General features: G+C 44.7%; 1 protein-coding gene across 2 annotated transcripts in view; it reads left to right on the forward strand.

The window, feature by feature from the left end:
* BLTP3B (bridge-like lipid transfer protein family member 3B) overlaps positions 1 to 16286 on the forward strand; it is a 97195-nt gene that overhangs the window by 33535 nt on the left and 47374 nt on the right. For both annotated transcript variants that reach the window (XR_011320668.1, XM_069763468.1), the window contains exons 6-11: positions 1887 to 2027; positions 5212 to 5388; positions 5512 to 5692; positions 6577 to 6660; positions 9865 to 10047; positions 12013 to 12125. Coding sequence is in view for 1 of the 2 variants with exons in the window: in XM_069763468.1 (XP_069619569.1) it covers positions 1887 to 2027; positions 5212 to 5388; positions 5512 to 5692; positions 6577 to 6660; positions 9865 to 10047; positions 12013 to 12125 (879 nt within the window). In the remaining variant the exon portion in view is untranslated. The remainder of the gene's footprint in view (positions 1 to 1886; positions 2028 to 5211; positions 5389 to 5511; positions 5693 to 6576; positions 6661 to 9864; positions 10048 to 12012; positions 12126 to 16286) is intronic.

The following is a 16286-nucleotide window of genomic DNA, read 5'->3' on the forward strand; positions in this document are numbered from 1 at the left end:
TTCTGGGACCTGTAGTCCTACAAGTGTTTGTATGGTTCTGAAGGGATGCTTACAGGGCTAGTTATGAGAGCTGGGCGGGTCGAACTAGCCACACACACCACCCATCTTTTGGGAGTGGTTACAACTACATAATGTGACCATGGTGTGGTCAGATGGTCTCTGCAATGGAGTCTGTAGTGGTTCCTGTGTATGGACCTGAATGGTCTATGTAATGGAGACTGTGTAGATCCTGGACGGCTTGTGTGTTGGGAGGTCCTGAGTATGGACTGGATCCCTGATTAGCGCACTGTGAGGCCACGGATCTAAAGACTGGTGTGTTGGGAGATCCTGGGAGTGGGATCGGATCCCTGAATAGCGCACTTAGAGACTTGTATGTTGGACGGTCCCAGGTGGGGACGGACATCCTGAATAGCGCACTGAGTGGCCTGTGTTGGAAGTCCTGGGAGTAGGATTCCTGAAGAGCACATGGAAAGGAGTGGAGGCAGTCTGCAACTGCACTGCACTGGGGGAGCTACAGCCCGTCTGAGGATCTGGACTGTCAGGTGGCCTAGTGAGCAAGGCATTCTCCGGGATGGTGATCACAGGTCGGCAGCGTCCCTGAAAGCGAGGACTGGCTGGAGTCAGCGTGTGGAGAAGGAGCTCCTGGAAGGTAACCCAGAGTATGGGGAACTGTGTGCACTTACAGGGGGTCAGTAATGAACTGTGTGGTCTCCCACGGTAACTGGACGAAGTGAGGTCTAGCGTGTTTAGAGACTGCGAATCAATGTCGTGTGCGCTATATGACTAGAGACATTGATATGGCGTACGGACACCCACAGGAACTAGTTAAGGAGGACTGGTGAGTGTAGTGTCTGCACTGTGAGTTAAAGCCGTATATGAAATATCTGCGTTAAAGCTGCAACTTAATGTCACCGGTTGTTGCCTATTGTGTTCTATGAAGTTTACAATGAACTGTGCAGGACCCGGTTTAAGACGCCATAGTAAAACCACATGGACTGTTTTTGTGAGAAGAACGTGCCTGTGTGACTGAGTCCCGTCGCTAAGTGAGTGTCCCCCAACACATGCAGTAAGCGCTATCTCACACACACACATATGTGTGTGTGTATATATATATATATATATATATATATATATATATATATATATGTATATATATATATAATTTTTTTTTTTTTGCATGATGTTTTCCACCTTCTTCTCACATATGTCAGAGTGGGGCAGGGCCTCTCTACATAGGTTTGCATTTAGACTTATGTTCACACCTTAATTATTTGCTGAATTTTTGTATTTTTTAATTCCGTTCAAGTTTTGTCACACAAATCGAAGCATTGTGAATGATTTTCCTAAAGTCTCGTTCACACTTTGCTTTTTTTGCCTTTAGAGATTCGAAGTGGTTTGTCGATTCTTGCAGCGATTTTCACCTATTCTTGTGAATGTTAAAAAAATGTCAGCAACAAATACTTAATGTTCTCCGAAGTCAGACTGAGCAGTGTGGGACGGCTCCTGTGGCAGCCAGTTGCCTTACAGCGGGTAATGGGTCTGATTTGGGGTTTGCGAAAAAGGAGCAGCAAAATGGCTACTGTTCTGGTGAACACGTAGGGTTCCTCCATTCATTGGTATGTTATGTGAATTTGCAGTCAGATGGCAGAATTACTCTCGTGAGGATCACAATGCAATCCTTGGACTGGCCATCGGCTCTCCTGTCCTGAGCCTGACAGCCGCATAGAAATATATGCTGTCACACTTGGGTAAGGATAGCCGCCGGCCAGTCCGAGCATTGTCTTCCTTGCTATATGGCCATCTGACTGTGCCCTAACTGTGTTTTACATGAGATGGGCACGTATATGAAGGATCTCTTTTCTTCTTTCTTTTTTTTTCTTATAAAGATACTGACATTCAAAGAGATTAACTGGCAGATGATCCGGATAGAAGCAGATGCCATTCAGAGTTCCGAGCATGAAATAATGAGCGCGCCCGTCCGTTTGATCACCAATCAGTCCAAAATTCGAGTCACGTTGAAGAGAAGAGTGAGTCTGAACATTTTCTCTCCCTCTATGAGCCGTGGAATCTCCATCTTCTTCTCTCTCTCTCTCTTCCGCCATCTGTCATCTTGTTCACTTCGAAACTGTTTACTTTTTTTTTTCATCCACATAATTACATGGAGGCGGGGGGTAAAAATCAGTTTGTAAGTTAAGATTAAGACAGAAATGGAAAAGCTGTATGTTTCATGGTGTCTCCTAAAAGGGCAGCTTTATTTTTTGAACACCATCTTTGTAACCTTCTTCAGGATTCAAAATGTAGGATCTCTCCCTGTAGCTTTCAGTTGGGATATTTTTCTACTTTAAAGGGGATCTACTAGAAAGTCACTCCACAAGTGTATGAAAAACCATACTGGAGGGGCTTTCAGTTATAGTTTGGTTACTGATCATCAGGGTTAGGTACTTAATCCCCCTGAGTTCTTCAGTCTAGAATGGGGCTGTGGAGTCTGAGTCTTGGAGTCTGAGTCTTGGAGTCTGGGTCTTGGAGTCTGGGTCTTGGAGTCTGGGTCTTGGAGTCTGTGTCTTGGAGTCTTGTGTCTTGGAGTCTTGTGTCTTGGAGTCTTGTGTCTTGGAGTCTTGTGTCTTGGAGTCTTGTGTCTTGGAGTCTTGTGTCTTGGAGTCTTGTGTCTTGGAGTCTTGTGTCTTGGAGTCTTGTGTCTTGGAGTCTTGTGTCTTGGAGTCTTGTGTCTTGGAGTCTTGTGTCTTGGAGCCTTGTGTCTTGGAGTCTTGTGTCTTGGAGTCTTGTGTCTTGGAGTCTTGTGTCTTGGAGTCTTGTGTCTTGGAGTCTTGTGTCTTGGAGTCTTGTGTCTTGGAGTCTTGTGTCTTGGAGTCTTGTGTCTTGGAGTCTGAGTCGTCAGAGGTTTGGCTTACCAACTCCACAGCCCTGGCAGGGAGTCTGAGTCGTGGAGACGGAGTCGGAGCCTATTTTGGTGGAGTTGGAGTCAGGGTCATGGAGATTGAGGTGTCGGAGTTTTGGCTTACGGACTCCACAACCCTGGTCTAGAAGCCTTCTAGGAAGATGGGTTGGTGGCAACAAGGCATTTATTGTCTCGCCATCGAGTAGTTGTACACCGTGTCGGACTGGGGTGCCAAGGGCCCACCAGTAACATTGACTTTGGGGGTCCACTTTTCACTTGCATACAAATATTACATGACCCTGGTTCACAAATTTACCTAGATATCTATATAACAATAAACTAGGTAGTTTGGCTAATGAATGGTGGGATGCTGCCTTTTTCTGCACAGAGAGATTCAAGTGAATTCTGATAAGTACTGCCCATACAGTAAGGATGGGGGCCTAGAGGTCCACCGAGGGATTCCCCTGTTCTCCTGTGGGCCAGTCCGAGCCTGGTTGTACACCAATTAACCATGAGCCTAAATTGAAGGGCACCTTTATCCAAGTATTTTTGTTTGTGTCGTCTCCCGTTTCCAACGCTGCTCCAGTCCTCTCCTTTATCATGCGGCTGCAGCTCTGATTGGCTGACTCACAAAGTGGACCACTAGTTCATTTAGCAGGTTTTTTGTATTTTTTTATTGCCCCTTCTTTTTGCAATCCAAAATGTGTGTGCATTAAAATACTTATACATTGTAGGCGCCTGCCGTTTCCTGCGCTTCTGCAGTCCTCTCCTGAATAATGAAATGGCAGTTCTTTCTTGCTGGCTCACACAATTAGGCCTTGTTACTTTGAAGAAAGTGACTTATGGTCCACACACAAAATGCTGTGTGAGCCGGCCGGTCACAATTGTGGTCACATGATGCAGGAGAGCACCGGTGCAACGCTGGAAACGGCAGACGCCAGCGATGATCAAATATTTAAATTTATAGTGTAGGCACATTGTTGTGTGCTAACACAGTGGGCAATGGGAAAAAAACTGCTAGAGTTCTCCTTTGGAGAGTATAACAGCAGAATTTGGAGATGGGGAAGTCTTCAAGCTATAAACAACATAATATTTTAATGGTTTGGATCTTTATGGATGTCGAAATACGAATCAAATTTTTTATTTCCAAATGGCGGATGAGGCGATTAATAGCCCCCTCCTATTTTCAAAAAACTTAGATGCTGTGGTTGCTATTATCTGCAGCATCTAAACAGTTAAACTGTTACTATCTAAGCTTTTAGCATAATGCAAAATGCATAAGAAATATGTACATACTTATGTTCATCCTCCATAAAATTCTAAAACTAAAATTAAATGTACACACCGCTAGGTATGAGCAAATCTCCAAAATTCGTTTGGGGCAGAATCTTTTGTCTTGGCTGGTAGATTTGATTCAGACAACATAAACTTAGTCTTAAGCAAAAGTGACCTAATTGCCATTTATTATGCTCGGAGATTACTGCAGACCCCAAAGCATAATAAATTGAGGGCTGGGAATGGGGTTAAAATTAAACGATTATATTCACCTGTACCAGACCCCTCGTTCACCTGTTTTGTCACTGGAGCCCCCTGCCTGGACCTCGTCTCACTTCAGGTCTTCGGTCTTCTCGACTTCGACGCTTTGGTCTTTTATCCACGATCTTCCAACAGTGACTTGGACTCCTTGTATCGCATCCTAAGTGACCATGTTGTGAGATCTAGTCAGTGGCCAAAGATATGGGACAGAAGACCAAAGACCAGAAGTAAACGGAAAGCCGAGCAGGGAGCTGAAACTGCAGTACTGGTATTTGGGGGATCTGAGACTGGTGAGGATAATTATAAATAATTTTTTTAATTGTTTTTCAGCCCCATAAAAAAATCAAGCAAAATAGTAACCGGCTTGAGTTGAGTCCCAAAAAGTTGGTATTCTGGTGACTTTGAATTTTTGGGGGGGAAATTCACAACAAATTCCATTTTTTTTACAAATCTCCAAACACCAAAATTATTTTACGGATCTGTTTTACCTTAAGACGTGTTCTAAAAAATGTCAACACATGACAATAGTTTTTCCCTTTTTAGAGGGGTTGTCTTATGAAGCCTTAGAATGAATTTGGGATAATGGGGAGGGACCTCCGATTTGGCTTTGACCTCCGATTTGGCTTTGACCTCCGATTTGGCTTTGACCTCCGATTTGGCTTTATGACCTCCGATTTGGCTTTATGACCTCCGATTTTGGCTTTTTGACCTCCGATTTGGCATTATAGACAGCTGTCATCTTCATAACCTAAGTGTATGTTCTTATGTTTTTTCGACAGCTCAAAGATTGTTATGTGTTGGCGTCAAAACTGGTTCTTATCCTGGATGATTTGTTGTGGGTGCTGACTGACTCGCAGCTGAAAGCTATGGTCCAGTATGCCAAGTCCCTAAGTGAAGCAATAGAGAAGTCCACAGCCCAGAGAAAGAGTAATGCCGCCTCCGCAGAGCCAGCACAGGTAACATTTTATGGCTAATTCTGTTTCCATCGGCCGTAAGTTTTATCCCCTTATAACATTCAGGTTTTTGTAGAACAATGCCAGTGTTTTGCCGTTAATGGGTTTTATTCCCCTCCTGCTCAGAGTTGGACACCCCCCACCAGCTCACAGCAAGTAAAGACCCAGCAAACCTCAGCGACTGCTGAACAGAACCAAGCTATACTTAAGCTGTTCCGAGACTTCGATGTGAAAGAAACCTCCTATCATCTAGTGATTTCCCATCTGGATCTGCACATCTGTGATGACATTCACTCTGCCGAAAAAGGTGACAAATCCAAAAGTCCGACCTGAGGGCCCATTCTGCTTAGTTTTCAATTTGTTCCATACTACTACCTGTTATGGAAGGTGTCCATTCAGACAACTATCGGCCCACCCATGACATGATTTGTGAGCGGAGAAAGGGCTATGGTATTGCCTGTTGAAAGCCCCAGTCATTGCCATATTTTTATACCTATAAAGCCTAGAATAAGTTTCTAATACCCCTTGGTCAACCTGCCAGAAAATGCTTTAGTCCATAAATTCCCTACCATGTTGACTGGGAACCTTGGAGTAGACTCCATCAAGTTCTTGGGTCTGCTAAGCTTTTGGGTCAAGCTTGAGTTTTCTCCTAAAGATGATAACCTCCTCGTAGAACTAGAGTCGTCCAACTGTTAAGGGTAGGAGTTGTTGCTCCTGTAACAGGCGAGTTCCTAGCATAGGGAAAGACCAAAGTAACGGGTTATGGACCTGAACGCAGAGTCTTAACTTGAAGAGAAGAACTTGTTTATACACAGAAGAGGTTCTTTTACAAAACTGTGGCCCCAGACGAAATGAAGCTCAGAATTGGTGACGGCTCTTCACGCACATAAGGCTTTGTACTCACCTGTGTCATTTCCATATTTGCGTTTCTTTATAAGTCAAAAATCACAAAAGTTATTGCCGGCCATGTACTGAATTCAGCTTCCGAACAACCCTACAGAACTTCTAGTTCGTAACCCGGGAACTGCCGTAACTTGTGTATTTTGAAGGCTTGTGTGTTCTTATAGGGGCCTTTTTCTGTCCGGGTGCACCCCTACATAGGGACAGCATGGTGTGATGTGGGAGGGTTTTTGTGTCCCGTGTATCATATTTTCACTCCATATATTAGGAATTAATACGATACTTTTACAGTTTTGGACAGGAGAATTACGGGAGGAGCCATGCAGTTGTCATTCAGTCAGCTGACGGTGGACTATTACCCGTATCACAGGGAAGGTTTGTTTCCTCTTAATACATTTTATTTATATATTTTATATCATAGATTGAAAGAGATTCTATCACCCCACAAAATTCAAATTAAACCACTTATACAATCATATCGAGGTCTTGGCCCCTAAAAAAATAACACTTGCAGTGTACATTTACATATATATATGTTTACTTATATATAATAATTTTTTTAATATATGTATAATTTTTTTTTTAATTAGTAATGTAAAAGAGGGGGTTTCAGTGCATGCTTTGCATGACCAAAAGCGCATTAAAATGTACCTCCTCCCTCCATTACAATCCTCCATACTGCCTCCTTAGTTACAATCCTCTGTACTGCTCCCTCAAGTATGTTCCTCCTAACCGCCCCTCATTTACAATCCTCCGTACTCTTCCCTGATGCAATCATCCGTAGCACCCCCAATTACAATCCTCCATACTACCTCCTCAGTTACAATCCTCTGTACTGCCCCAGCCATTACAATCCTCCGTACTGCCCCCTCCATTACAATCCTCCGTACTGCCCCCTCCATTACAATCCTCCGTACTGCCCCCTCCATTACAATCCTCCGTACTGCCCCCTCCATTACAATCCTCCGTACTGCCCCCTCCATTACAATCCTCCGTACTGCCCCCTCCATTACAATCCTCTGTACTGCCCCCTCCATTACAATCCTCCGTACTGCCCCCTCCATTACAATCCTCCGTACTGCCCCCTCCATTACAATCCTCTGTACTGTCCCCTACATTACAATCCTCCGTACTGCTCCCTCCATTACAATCCTCTGTACTGCCCCCTCCATTACAATCCTCCGTACTGCCCCCTCCATTACAATCCTCCGTACTGCCCCCTCCATTACAATCCTCTGTACTGCCCCCTCCATTACAATCCTCCGTACTGCCCCCTCCATTACAATCCTCCGTACTGCCCCCTCCATTACAATCCTCTGTACTGTCCCCTCCATTACAATCCTCCGTACTGCCCCCTCCATTACAATCCTCCGTACTGCCCCCTCCATTACAATCCTCCGTACTGCCCCCTCCATTACAATCCTCCGTACTGCTCCCTCCATTACAATCCTCTGTACTGCCCCCTCCATTACAATCCTCCGTACTGCCCCCTCCATTACAATCCTCCGTACTGCCCCCTCCATTACAATCCTCCGTACTGCCCCCTCCATTACAATCCTCCGTACTGCCCCCTCCATTACAATCCTCCGTACTGCCCCCTCCATTACAATCCTCTGTACTGCCCCCTCAAGTATGTTCCTCCTTACCGCCCCTCATTTACAATCCTCCGTACTGCCCCCTCCATTACAATCCTCCGTACTGCCCCCTCCATTACAATCCTCCGTACTGCCCCCTCAAGTATGTTCCTCCTTACCGCCCCTCATTTACAATCCTCCGTACTGCCTCCTCCATTACAATCCTCCGTACTGCCCCCTCCATTACAATCCTCCGTACTGCCCCCTCCATTACAATCCTCCGTACTGCCCCCTCCATTACAATCCTCCGTACTGCCCCCTCCATTACAATCCTCCGTGCTGCCCTCTCCATTACAATCCTCCGTGCTGCCCCCTCCATTACAATCCTCTGTACTGCCCCCTCCATTACAATCCTCTGTACTGCCCCCTCCATTACAATCCTCCGTACTGCCCCCTCCATTACAATCCTCTGTACTGCCCCCTCCATTACAATCCTCCGTACTGCCCCCTCCATTACAATCCTCTGTACTGCCCCCTCCATTACAATCCTCCGTACTGCCCCCTCCATTACAATCCTCTGTACTGCCCCCTCCATTACAATCCTCTGTACTGCCCCCTCTATTACAATCCTCCGTACTGCCCCCTCCATTACAATCCTCCGTACTGCCCCCTCCATTACAATCCTCCGTGCTGCCCTCTCCATTACAATCCTCCGTGCTGCCCCCTCCATTACAATCCTCTGTACTGCCCCCTCCATTACAATCCTCTGTACTGCCCCCTCCATTACAATCCTCCGTACTGCCCCCTCCATTACAATCCTCTGTACTGCCCCCTCCATTACAATCCTCCGTACTGCCCCCTCCATTACAATCCTCTGTACTGCCCCCTCCATTACAATCCTCCGTACTGCCCCCTCCATTACAATCCTCTGTACTGCCCCCTCCATTACAATCCTCTGTACTGCCCCCTCTATTACAATCCTCCGTACTGCCCCCTCCATTACAATCCTCTGTACTGCCCCCTCCATTACAATCCTCCGTACTGCCCCCTCCATTACAATCCTCTGTACTGCCCCCTCCATTACAATCCTCTGTACTGCCCCCTCTATTACAATCCTCCGTACTGCCCCCTCCATTACAATCCTCCGTACTGCCCCCTCCATTACAATCCTCCGTACTGCCCCCTCCATTACAATCCTCCGTACTGCCTCTTCCATTACAATCCTCCGTACTGCCCCCTCAAGTATGTTCCTTCTAACCGCCCCTCATTTACAATCCTCCGTACTCTTCCCTGATGCAATCATCCGTAGCACCCCCCGAATTACAATCCTTTGCAACGCCCCCTCGATTATAGTTCTCCTTTCCGCCCTCCTCAATGACAGTCCTCCCTATCGCCCCCCTTAATTATAATTCTCCTCACTGCCCCCTCTATTACAATTTTCCGACTCTCCTCAGTTACAATCCTCCATACCTCTCATTATGTTGATTGACAGCTGTCACTTTGGAGCGCTGCCTGAATTGAATCCTCAGTCCTGCACGCACTGACACTGGTGACGTTGAGCGCGCACACAGTGTGTGCCGCTGCGCTCACATCACTCTCCAGTTTGCAGCGGCCGCTTGCGGCACATAGAGTCACACAGCTGCGGATGCTGACAGCAGAAGGGGATGAGGGGGATAAGAGTGCGCACACACTCTCTCTGCAGTGTCAGAATGCTCTCTCCATACTCTCCTGTCACCATGTGACCGTGGATGCTGCGGGCGGCCGCTGCAGACGAGAGATGGATCTGAGCATGCCCATTTTGATGCTGTGTATGTGTCGGTGCGTACCGGGCTGGTGGATTCGATTCAGCAGCTCTCCAAAGTGATCCATGTCAATCAACACAAGAGGTTATGGTGTAGAATTGTAAATCTCAAGCGGAATGTCGCATCTGCGTAGAAATTCTTTAACCCCCTCATTCCTTTCTGTAAGTTCTCTACATATACAGATGTGACTCTTGTGTTCGCAGGTGACAGCTGCAGCCACTGGATGTATTATGGAGACGCCACCAAGACGAGATGTTCCTGGGCACAGGAGCTTCTTCAGGAGTTTAAGTGTAATGCAGATATGTTAAAGCAAGCGGTAAAAGACCACAAATCGGGGTCTCCCACCAAATCCATGCCCAACATATCCCAACAGTATGGACAACCAGGTGAAATTTACAGGGAATATATAAATATATATATAATTTTTTTTTTTAATGTTGTTTTCTTACCCTATCCCAATATGTGGTAGGTGTAATAATAACGTTAGCAAATACATTAAATTATAAAAGTAGTATAGTTCTTCTGATTCTCTGTCACTTATCCCATGTGCAGGGAATTGTATCAGCTTAGGAAACCATGGTTATGACCACTAACTGTCACTATATTAGTGGTCGTAACCATGGATACCCAACCTACTCCAATTCCTTGCACATGGGGTAAGTGACATAGTTAATCAGAAGAACTGTATTACATTTCTAATTGAAGGTATTTGCTAATAGTATTATTACACCTTCTACATATTGGGATAGGATCTTGGAGATGGGATTGCCCCTTTAAAATGCTCTCTGATTTTTATTTTTTCCTAAACGCCCCCCTCCTGGAAATAAAGTGATTACAAGTGAGTCCAAAGCTAATCTTAAAGAGACTGCCTGGTTTAGAAAAAAACCATTTTTGAATTGTTAAATGCATATATTTTGGGCTAAAAGTAAATTTAGATTTTTTTGTCTAATTAAAAAGTTTGCAGCAAAGTTTGTTTAGTGATCTATTTCTGGCTAGAGTGTAAGGTAACGGAGAATCTGTCAGTGAGCGTGTTCTGTCCGGAGAGTTTATAACTCTTCTCTTCCCTCTGAGCTTCTCCTTGCTGATTTGACACCTTAAAAGTTGTGCTGAACTCTGTACTCATAAATTACAGAAGAAGGAAGTAAATATTACGTTGATACAATTTTTTTTATGTGGTTTTTAAAGATTATCGGCTTCAAAAAGTTAATGACTCTCACTTTCGAACAAGCTCACTGACGGATTCTCAGTTTACTCATTCTGCAGCCAAGAATAGAGCAACACAGAGCAAAATGGTGCAACATATTAATCAAACTCAAAAAATAATTTTGGCTAAAAATACATGCATGTACGGTAAGTAAAAAAAAAAATAAAAAAAAAAATATATATATGGGATTCCTTTGAAGTAGAGACACATTTATGCTTTCCTCCTCAAGCAGTGCTACACATGGCCATGAGTTGGTATTGCAGATCCATTAACGTAAACGGGGATGAACTGTAGTACCACCCACAACCTGTGGACAAGGGTGGCACTGTTGTTGAAGTTAAGTAGTTATGTTCTCCTACTCCCGGAATAGAGGAGGAAAAATAAAATAAAAAAAAATTCCACCATTTCTACTTGCGTTATTGACCTGGTTGGTGATTTGATTTTGCAGGTCAGTATGATTTTCATGGTTTTTATGCATTTTTGAGAGGGAGGTGAAGTGACCAAAAAAAAGAAAATCTATTCTGCCAGGAATTCCCTGTGTTATATTTTCACATTTCAGACTTTTATGGTCCAAGTGGTAACGTTTCTCCGTGTTGAAAGTGGCATGTCAAGCCTGGCATGTCAGAGTGAGGAGACTTATAGGCCATGCATGCTCCTCTGGAAACTTTAAATATGCCAATTTTCTCTTCAAAGAGGAAGAGAACTTGAACTCTAGCGCCACCTATCGGAAGCGGCGATCCTAAAAGTCAATATCAACCCTTAACGAGCCTTGCAATATGACTTAGGATAAAAGCCAAACCATAATCTCAGTTTTCAGACACAGTGTTTCAGGGTTCTGCCCCTCATCAGTGTAAAGTATGAGATCTGATTTGGCTAGGTGAGAGGCTCTCGACTTGGGGTCTAAGGGGTAAGGTTTCTCCTTCTGGAGAGTGTCAAGCCAAGCCTGTTATGTCAGAGTGAGGAGACTTAAAAGCCATACATGCTCCTTTGGGAAATGAAATATGCAAATTGTCTCTTCAGAGAGGAAGAGTACTAGGACTCTAGTTTTTTTTTATGATGTGGGTTCCGCTATTGCTTAAACCATCACTTCTAATACTTTCTGCGAATATTTGTGTACATGTTTTGATTTTTATTTTTTTTTTTTTAGGTTCCGATGCCAGCAGCAAAGGATCTTTTCCCACAGCAACGTTAGAGCAGCTGAAATCCAAACTAATGTCCAGCTCTTTTGTGGTCAGACTTGCTGATTTTAACATTTTCCAAGTAAGTGAAGTATTCTATTGCAAATATCCCGCTTCTGTATTATATAGTGTGCTAGTGGAATCCCGAGTTTCGCATCCACAGCTTCTTCTGGGGCTTTTGTTTTACCTGCAGGACTAGAAGTACCAATTTGCTACAGAGCTGTTTGACTTTGGAGACCTTTTCTTAACCTTATATGTACATCGTCTTGAAAAAGTATTCATACCCCTTGAACTTTACCAGTTTTTTCACGTTACACCCACAAATGTAAATGTATTTTATTGTGATTTTGTGATACACCAACATAAAGTAGTAAGTATTTGTGAAATGTAAAGTAAATAAAACATGGGTTTTCTAAATATTTAAAAAAATATAAATCTGGAAATTGTGACGTGTATTTGTTTTCAGCCCCCGTGAGTCAATACTTTGTAGGACCCCCTTTCACTGTAATTAGTGCTGCAAGCCTTTTGGGGTCTGTCTCTACATTTTTGCCCCTTTTTTTTATTTGCTCTCGCTCAGTGAGATTGGATGGAAGCGTTTTGTTTTCAAGTCTTGGCACCGTGGGTCATTCACAAACATGAATAATTGATGTAAACCATCCATTGTAGCTCTGACAGTAGGTTTATTGTCATTGTCCTGCTTGAAGGTGAACCTACGCCCTAGTGTCATGTCTTTTGCAGCCTATATCCAGTTTTTCTACAGGATTGCCCTGTATTTAGCTCCAGGCGCCTTTCCATCAACTCTGACCAGCTTCCCTGTCCCTGCTGAAGAAAAGTTTTCCCCATAGCATGATGCTGCCTCCACCATATATGACGGTGGGGATGGTGTTTCCAGGATGATGTGTGTGTGTGGTGCTTGTTTCCTGCTACACATAGCCAAAAAAGTTCTACTTTGGTCTCATCTGAGCCGAGCACCTTCTTCCATATGTTCGCCGTGTCCCCTACATGGCTTTTTGCAAACAGGACTTATAGATTGTTTTCAGAAAGGTCTTTCTTCTTGCCACTTTACCATTAAGGCCAGATTTGTGGAATACATGATTAATAGTTGTCCTGTGGACAAATTCCACACAGCACCCGAGTTGTGGATTTCTGCATCTCCTCCAGAGTGACCAAGGGCGCCTTGGCTGCTTCTCTAATTATTGCTCTCCTTGCTTGGAATGTCAGTTTAGGTGGACGCCCATGTTTTGGTAGGTTTGTAGTTGTGCCATACTCCTTCTATTTCTGGATGATGGATTGAACAGTGCTCCGTGAGATGTTCAGAGCTTGGACTATTTTTTTATAACCTAACCCTGCTTTACTCTTCTTCACAACTTTATCCCTGACCTCTCCGGTGTGCTCCTTGGTTTTCATGATGCTGTTTGATCCCTAAATGTTCTCAAACAAACCTCTGAGGCCTTCACAGAGCATCTGTAGTTATACTGAGGTACACACAGATGGACTCAATTTGCTAATTGTGACTTCTGGGGGCAAATGGTCACTCGGGATGTTATTTAGGGGTATCAGACTACAGGGGGTGAATAAAAATGCACATCACAATTTTCAGATTTATATTTGTAAAATATTTAGAAAACCATGTATCATTTCCTTTGCACGTCACAAACACTTGCTACTTGGTGTTTATATATCACATAAACCCCGCCAGGTAAAACTGGAAAAAAAATTAGATCATTAAAGGGGTTGTCTCCTTTTTTTTTTTATTGTATTTCCTCTACACTCGGTTGCTAGTAAAAAAGGAATAAATAAAAAAAAAAATCCCAAACTGTTCTTTACTCACCCTCCTCTGGTCCAGAGCTGGTTCTCCATTGCTGTTGCCAGTTTTTTCCCTGCAGCGCTGTCACTTTAACAATGCAGCCGCCAGTCGGTGCACTCAAGGGCTCATGCTACATCGGAAGAGCTGCTGAGCTCCGTTGTCTGCTAAGCTGTTGACGTCAGGGCTGCCGACAGCAACAGACATTGGGGGCAGAGGTGGAGACTTGGCGCTGGACCCGGGGAGGGTGAGTAAGACGTATGTTTTTTTGTTTTTTCCTAACAGCGCTTATAGAAAAAACCTCCTTTCCGAAAGTGGATAACCCCTTTTAGGCCCTTTTCAGGCATGGTTTTTAAGAGGTTAACATATAAATAATTTTTTCATGAGTATATTAGCCCCAAGACATAAGCGTTTAGGTCTAATGTAAAATCTATATCTGCAATTTTCTATTTCATGTAATATCGGCCTCCCAGCAGCCGTCCTCCTCCACGAATGTCATTTATTGCAGATGGGATTTATGGATGGCTGAACTGTGAGAATAGAAACCCCAGAGGAAAAGCGAGCGAAACCCCTGTACGGCATAGACGAATGAGAGGCATTTTTCCAAAGGCCTCCATTCCTCTGTGTTTAGAATGTGGAATTGCTTTATGTCTGTTTCTTTTAAAAAACAGGTAAAAAGTATTTTCCCACTTGATTTTCTGTGGTCAGTAGGGGGATGTAAACCACGTCGCTATTCTCCTAAATCAAAATGTAAGAAGCCACATGTTAGAGGCGTTTTCTCATTCTAAATGGGTAAAATTGCTGCCAAGTGCTTGTAAAAATTATTATTATTAAAAATTATTATTATTATTATTAATAAAAATAAGCAACTTTGCAATTTCTTTTCCAATGCTACCATCAGAGGCGGCTTTGCTTGTGCACAGTGGCAGAGTAGAATCCAATAGGTCTCAGTGTAGAATTTGGACCTGGGCCCCCACCTGCATGTTGGTCAGACGTATGGGCCCTTGTAGCATTCTAGATCCTATAGAGACACATGTGTTCGCCCCTCATGTAATAATGTTCCCCGCCCTGGCTCCTTCTTGTAATAAACTCCCTCATTCTGGGCCCCTTCTAGTAATATTTTCACTCATCCTCAGCCCCATGCTATAACATTTTCCCTCATCCTGGGCCCCTTCCTGGTATAATGTTCCCCCGTCCTAGCATAACTCCCCCTCCCCCCCGTCCTGGCTCCTTCTTGTAATAATCTCCCTCATTCTGGGCCCCCTTCCAGTAATATTTTCACTCATCCTCAGCCCCATGCTATAACATTTTCCCTCATCCTGGACCCCTTCCTGGTATAATGTTCCCCCGTCCTAGCATAACTCCCCCTCCCCCCCGTCCTGGCTCCTTCTTGTAATAATCTCCCTCATTCTGGGCCCCCTTCCAGTAATATTTTCACTCATCCTCAGCCCCATGCTATAACATTTTCCCTCATCCTGGGCCCCTTCCTGGTATAATGTTCCCCCGTCCTAGCATAACTCCCCCTCCCCCCCGTCCTGGCTCCTTCTTGTAATAATCTCCCTCATTCTGGGCCCCCTTCCAGTAATATTTTCACTCATCCTCAGCCCCATGCTATAACATTTTCCCTCATCCTGGGCGCCTTCCTGGTATAATGTTCCACCGTCCTAGCATAATGTCTCCCCGTCCTGGCATAACTTCACCCCCTCAGTCTTGGCTCCTTCTTGTAATAATCTCCCTCATTCTGGACCCCTTCCAGTAATATCACTCATCCTCAGCCCCATGCTATAACATTTTCCCTCATCCTGGGCCCCTTCCTGGTATAATGTTCCACCGTCCTAGCATAATATCTCCCATTCCTGGCATAACTTCACCCCCCCCCCCAGCCCTGGCTCCTTCTTGTAATAATCTCCCTCATTCTGAACCCCTTCCAGTAATATCACTCATCCTCAGCCCCATGCTATCACGTTTTCCCTCATCCTGGGCCCCTTCCTGGTATAATGTTCCACCGTCCTAGCATAATATCTCCCATTCCTGGCATAACTTCACCCCCCCCCCCCACCCTGGCTCCTTCTTGTAATAATCTCCCTCATTCTGGGCCCCTTCCAGTAACATTTTCCCTCATCCTGGGCCCCTTCCTGGTATAATGTCCCCCCGTCCTGGCATAACTTCCCCTCCGTCCTGGCATAACTATGCCGCTGGTCAGAACGGCCCACCTTCTAGAGTCCTCCGCCCCCCGGCAAGCGGGAAGACAACAGGCAGAGGAACGACACGTCCTGAAGATTGAAGATGAGAAAAACCCTTTAATAGCTTGTGACCACTAGAAGGACACAAAAAAAATAAGGCGAGGTACTTGGTTCCCAATTTTTCATGCAGAAGCCATCCACCCATGACAAGCGACTAGGTACCTTCACATGGATGGACCCGAACGCCATCAACTCG

Source organism: Ranitomeya imitator, chromosome 4 (genome assembly GCF_032444005.1).
Source record: "Ranitomeya imitator isolate aRanImi1 chromosome 4, aRanImi1.pri, whole genome shotgun sequence".
NCBI lineage: Eukaryota > Metazoa > Chordata > Amphibia > Anura > Dendrobatidae > Ranitomeya > Ranitomeya imitator.